This window comes from Corvus brachyrhynchos, unplaced genomic scaffold (assembly GCF_000691975.1).
Source record: "Corvus brachyrhynchos isolate BGI_N302 unplaced genomic scaffold, ASM69197v1 scaffold44, whole genome shotgun sequence".
In the NCBI taxonomy this organism is placed as follows: domain Eukaryota; kingdom Metazoa; phylum Chordata; class Aves; order Passeriformes; family Corvidae; genus Corvus; species Corvus brachyrhynchos.
Genome location: NW_008238359.1, coordinates 205784 through 211620, shown reverse-complemented (window position 1 = coordinate 211620; position 5837 = coordinate 205784). Strand labels below are relative to the sequence as shown.

Here is a 5837-nt window from a genome sequence, read left to right as displayed (position 1 = left end):
GCGCCCCGCCGCACAGCGCGCTGCCAGGTTGTGCGCGGGAGTGGGAGGTGTCGGCCACTGTACGTGTAGGAGCGGCCTGCGGTCCCGATGGAGGAGTAGTGGTTCTGTGCTCGGATCGGTCGCCGGGCCGTGCCCTTGAGCGCCAGTGGATTCCGCTCTGGAGGGTTCGGTTACGGGTGTGATCGCGACGGTGGCCCCCGGCAGCACGGAGCGGGTGCGTGGGGGCGCAGGTGGGAAGGGCATTGTCATTTCACCGTGTGTCCCGTACTCGTGCTAATGCTGTTCCTTCTCCTCGCCTCACCTCCCGGGCCCTGCGGGCTCGCCTCAGGCAAGTCTCCTAATCAGGTGTCCTGCTCTCTAAGGAAGAGCCAGAGATCCCCTTCGCGCTGCCTGTGTTCTCAGCAGGGTTCTGTGCCAAGTCGATGTTTGTAGGTGGAGCCTTTGGCGATAAAGCACGATGTGCCAAGTGAAGCAGACAGCGCAGGAGTCCACAGAGTAGCCCATTGGGATGCTGCTGTGGTTTTTATCATGCGGGTGGTGAGACCCTGGCACACGTTGCCCAAAGAGGCTGTAGATGCCCTGTCCCTGGGAGTGTTCAAGGCCAGGTTGGATGGGACTTGGAGCAACCTAGTCTAATGCAAGGTGTCCCTGCTCATGGCAGGGGGATTGAAACCAGATGGTCTTAAAGTTCTCTTCTAACCCAAAGCATTCTGTGACTCTACACACTGTAAAGCATGTCTATCAGTCGAACACAAAGTACTTCTGGAAAAAAGAGGAAGTGCATTGCCAGTACTAGTAAAGCCATTCAGTCACAGCGCACAACAAGTGCTTTTCCTGTTTAGGAGGATGTTTTTCCTGAGAAACTAATTTAATCTGAGCTCTTCTGGTAACTCCCAGACCAGTAGAAACAGTGCTAATAATGGGGGTTGGGAGCCTTCTCAAAATGCTACCTAATGCTTATAAATGGTGTGCATTTGATTTTGAATTAATCTGTAATTCGTTCAAACATTTTGGATTTGTGTCACCTTTGATAACAGCTCTCTTGTTTTTATGGTTTTACATGTTCATGCCTTAAGGTCTTTCCTCCACATTTCTAAAGTATCCTGAAATCTACCTGCTTACCCTAGACTTTGTGACTAGGGGAATATATGTGGATTGAATGTAAGATTTTTGAAAGCCATGGGAATAACTATCTCCTTACTAAATGGTTTATTCTGGAGGCTGAGTTGCCCCTGGAGGACTCTGAGCGTGTTGACAGGCACAGATAATCATGCCTTCTCTGCTTGTGAAGGCGTGTCCTCTTGTTCAAAAGGTGTCATTGATTTGATTGATCAGTCAAGGCCCTGAGCTGACACTGGGAGGGAGCTGAGTTCTGACCATTTTAGTGGGAACATGAGGAAACAAAACATTACCAAGAAAAGCCTGAATTGCTTTCCTCAGCTTTAAAGAAGGGCAGATTACCTCTGCCTGCTCTCAGTAGGATAGAACATAGCCAAATACTTATCCGAGAGGAAAAATCAAGCTGAAGGGGAAAGATTTTCATCAAAAGATGTTGGCCATCATACCAAGTGAAGGTAGGCTTTGTGGCTGCTCGCTGTGGGTAATAGAAGAGACATTGACAGATGCTCTGTGAAGTAGAGAATGGTTTTCTTATCTCTTTCAAAATACTTTTTCTGTGCAGCTGATGCACCTTTTGTGTAGTGCTGCTTGAACTTGAGGCAGCAATCCATGTATGTAGCCTTGGGTAGGCTTCCATTTTCACTGAAGAAGGTTTGCCCTCAGATTCTGCAATTTGGTGATGTTTTGGAGGTCCACTTATGATTCCCCTGATCTCTAAGCATCTAGATTTTTGTAACCCTTTGGAGCTTTTGATGATTAGAATACAGCCTCTAGCTATTACCACAAAGGTTTCTCAGATTTTTTTTTTTCCAAACAATTGCAGCAGGCTAGCTTGGGAAAAATGGGGGGTGAAGGGTAGTGCTAGAAGTGCCTCCTGCTCTGAACTGCTGCCCCAGTGATACTGGCGAAAACAAGGATGCCTACTTTTAGTCGCCAGTATTTGTCTTCTTCAGGTCTCTATTTTTTCTGGGTTGAAGTGACCAGGAAACAACTGAAGCCTCCAGGATACTAACTGCACATTGTTTGACTTGTGCTGGAGGGTGTTGTTTCACTTCTTGGAAGAAAAAGTGAACTTGAGGACATATTTGGGACGAGTGCCAAAGTGTTTTGCTTAAACAGTTAGAGTGGATGAATTGTTGACCTTTTCTGGGAGTGAGGCAAGCTTCTTTCTCTGAAAGATTCCCTGAAACTTGCTTAGAATTTTTGCTTGGGGAGGTTATTGCAGAAAGTTGACATGTTAGAGGTAAGCACTTTGAGAGTTTGAGAGTTTTCAGGATTTTATTGACGAATGAAGAATGAGCTGAAATCTGGCAGGGACTGTTCTTCTAAAGGTAGTCTGGCATAGCTTTTGGTAGGCTTGAACTTGTCTAGCTGCTTTTGAACTGCCATAAATTTGCAGCATCCACACCATACCATGAAAAGAAATTCCATAAGTTGCCATCTGGTTCATGAAGTTTTTCTCTCACTTACTTTGAACTTGACATGTGCAACCTTCGATAGGTGTCTCCTCTGTATGTCAGAAGAACATGTGATTCTTTATTCCCTATTTGGTTTTGTCATGATTTTGTAGACCTCTGCTATATCCTTTCCTCAGTTCTTTTTGTTCCATCCCTCAGAACCTCAAGTGTGGTAGTCATTGCTTCTGTGGGAGCCACTCCGGCTTTTGGTGTGAACCTTCTCTGTAAATACAAGTACCGAGTACCAGGAATTTTACTGGGTCATTTTTAGGTGGGTGCATTAGGGGGAAAATTCTTCATGCAGTGTGAAGGAATAATGTACTGGGGTCTTGCACAGTTAAATAACTGTATTCTTTGTCTTAGTTTTAGTTTTTTGTCTTACAAATTTTGATTTCCAGTCTGATTTGTTCACTGCTGGTGAGTACCTAGTGGATGTTTCCATCAAGCTTTTGGATGTAACCCCAGCACCTCATTCCTGAGAAGTATGAATGAAGAGCCTGTTGTGTATTTCTTAGTGGCCTTGATCCTACAACCATCAATATGAAATTTAGCACCTCTCTTTGATCACATAAAGCCTATAGCTCTTGCCTTTACTGTCACACTTTACAGACAATTAAGAGAATTTTGAAAATGTTTAACTAACTTAAAGAATAATACTGGATAAGTAGCAAATTGAGAATTTTTCTCTGGAAGAGAAAGAACAGATCTGTCCTCAGCCTGATAGGATTTTTTTTTGGTAGTTATTGCAAATGCACCTTATTTTGCTTTTTTTATAAATTTCTCTAAACTTTTTTTTGGTATTGTGTGTGAATATTTCAGGAAATGCTTCAAGGACCATCAGAAGATGTGTTTGCAAAGATGGAAAGTTCAGTTGAAGAGATGGATACCTCTGATACCCAGTGGGGCTGGTTTTATTTGGCCGAGTGTGGCAAATGGCATATGTTTCAGGTAAATACCTATGAAGTTATATTGGCTCTGATGGATTCCCTACATCAAATTGCCTATTGCTGAGTTTGCCTAAATGTGCTCTTTCTTTTATTTTGAAGACTGACTCAAACAGTCACTGCTCTATTAGCAGTGAAGATATTGAAAGGAGTTTCCGAACAGACCCTCATGGATCTCTGTCCTTTACCACTACAAAGTTTAACTACACACTGGACTTTTCAGGTATGTGTCTTTCCAAAGAGTAAATTTAAGTAATGGAAGGTCTCAGATACACCAGTACATTTGTTAATTCAGCAGGTTATTATCCTCGTATCTGGTGCGAAAACATGATTGAGAATGTCTTCTGTACTGGAAGGTACATAGGAGTTTTTAGAGACAGCTGCCCTGTTACATTTTTTTGTGTAGTTTATTAATAAAGTAGCATATTTTGTTAAATAGCAGTCCATTGTGTTCCTCCTGCTTGCTTCAGCTGCAGTGGCACATAGGATACATCTGTTGAACTGGGAAGTTTGAACCTTTTTTTATTAATGTGCAACTGCCAGTAAGCTTGGAAAACCCCTTCCATTCAGTCTGCGTAAGAAACATTGCTGTGAAGGAGGCTTCCTGCAAAATACTGGCTTCAAAGTGATTTAATAATTCAGCAGGTAGTTGAAGCCAGTTCTGTTCTCAGAAGAACAAGGAGATAGGCAAAAGGATTTTCTAGTAGATTGTAAAGATCTCATTTATGCTGTTCTTGTAAATTACATAATATTATAGGTTTCTAGTGTACATAGCTAATTATAAATGTAATCTGTTCTTTGCTCAAAGGTGTATTCTAATAACTTTTTTTTTGTTTTTCCATTCATAGATTGTTTATTTTCTGATTAAATTACAAAACAGCTGTATGCTGTTTCCTATGAAGGAAATAAATGCATATTCCAGTATATGTATTCAAATTTCAAATATTTCAAATACAGAAAGTGGGGGCTGAGTAAAACAGCAATATACTGGCAGTAAAGTAATATCTAACAATACAAGGAGTTTTATGCTTACTTGTGTTGAAATGTCTGCTTATAAAAAACTACGTTTTGCATCCAGAATAAATACACTACAAGCAAATGTTGAAGAACAATTTTTATGTTACTGTCTGTAGGTCATGATGTCTTACATTAAGGATAGTGTATTCTTTGTCGTCCCATTAAAGTCAGTGGAAGTTTTGCCTGTGATTTAGTGGGGCTGAATGTTAGATGAATATTTTAAAAAGAAATGTTTTGTGTCTGTCATATTTGGACATTTTGCCAACTCATATAAATGACAATGCATTTAGAAACCTTTATTGAAAATGCTGATTTGTTACTTGTTGAAATAGGAATTCTGTCAAGTAACTCAGGGTGTAGCAACATTCTTTTAAAAAATGACACTTAAATGTTTCATATGCTGTAGATGAATTCCCAAAACTTTCATCCTAATTCTTGTTTTATGCTCAGTGATGAAACAAATCAACCTAACTACCCTTAAGCAGCGTCCAATAAAGCGAGCTCCCTTTGCAATCAATTCATTCAGGTAAGGAAATAAGAGGAAGACTGCTTATTTTTATTTTATTCCTGATTCTTCTAAGTAAAATGAAACAAAAATGTTTTATCGTTATTGTTTATATTTATTTGCTTTTGGAGTCACTTGCTCTGAATACCTGTTGAATCAGAATTGCTGCAGGGAAGCAGCACCAAAAAATGGAATAGTTTGATCCATTGACTTCATAAATTATTTAGAAGTATTATTGTAACAGTAAAAAAAGATTGATTTATATTTCTTGCCTATATTTACTCATTTGCTCTAAAATGACTAGGAGTTAAAAAAATTGTCTTTTATGAGTCTAATTGCCTTAGATTGTCAGCTTCTTGCTATTTGATCAGTCATTAGATGTAAATCTGTGCTTAAGTAAATCTGGTACTCAGCAAACAATAAACTGAGCTATGCAGTGTTACTGCCACAGGTGAAATTTAGTACATGAGATGTCTGGGTTTTTTTCCCCAAATAGTTTCTGAGAAAAATTTTAGTTCTGAATTGTAGTGTGGTTATACATTCAAAAAGAAATTTGTCATTTGTCATAAGAAATGTAGTAGCAATCTGTTTACAGTAACTTTAAAGAAGACCTGTTTTTTTGAAGTGAACATTTTTTTCAGTAGATATTTGTTATCGTGCGCATACTGCAACACAATGTATCAGTCAATGAGGCCCATGGAAAGAAATATATATAGGCTGATTCTTGATAGATGTTTCAGGGATGTTTATTTCTCCAGCCGCATGGCCGGAGCTCTGCCGAGGAACTGTTCAATC

The 5837-nt window shown here is 40.1% G+C and overlaps 1 protein-coding gene across 4 annotated transcripts in view; it reads left to right on the top strand.

The window, feature by feature from the left end:
- Window positions 1-7: 7 nt before the first annotated feature.
- Window positions 8-5837, top strand: part of PARP11 (poly(ADP-ribose) polymerase family member 11) — a 15325-nt gene continuing 9495 nt past the window's right edge. The window contains exons 1-5 of one of the 4 annotated variants that reach the window (XM_017735971.1): window positions 8-214; window positions 2736-2847; window positions 3396-3524; window positions 3623-3743; window positions 4988-5063. In XM_017735971.1, the coding sequence (XP_017591460.1) occupies window positions 3399-3524; window positions 3623-3743; window positions 4988-5063 (323 nt within the window). In that variant the 5' untranslated portion in view covers window positions 8-214; window positions 2736-2847; window positions 3396-3398. The other 3 variants (XM_008634872.2, XM_017735973.1, XM_017735972.1) reach the window with 3 other exon arrangements.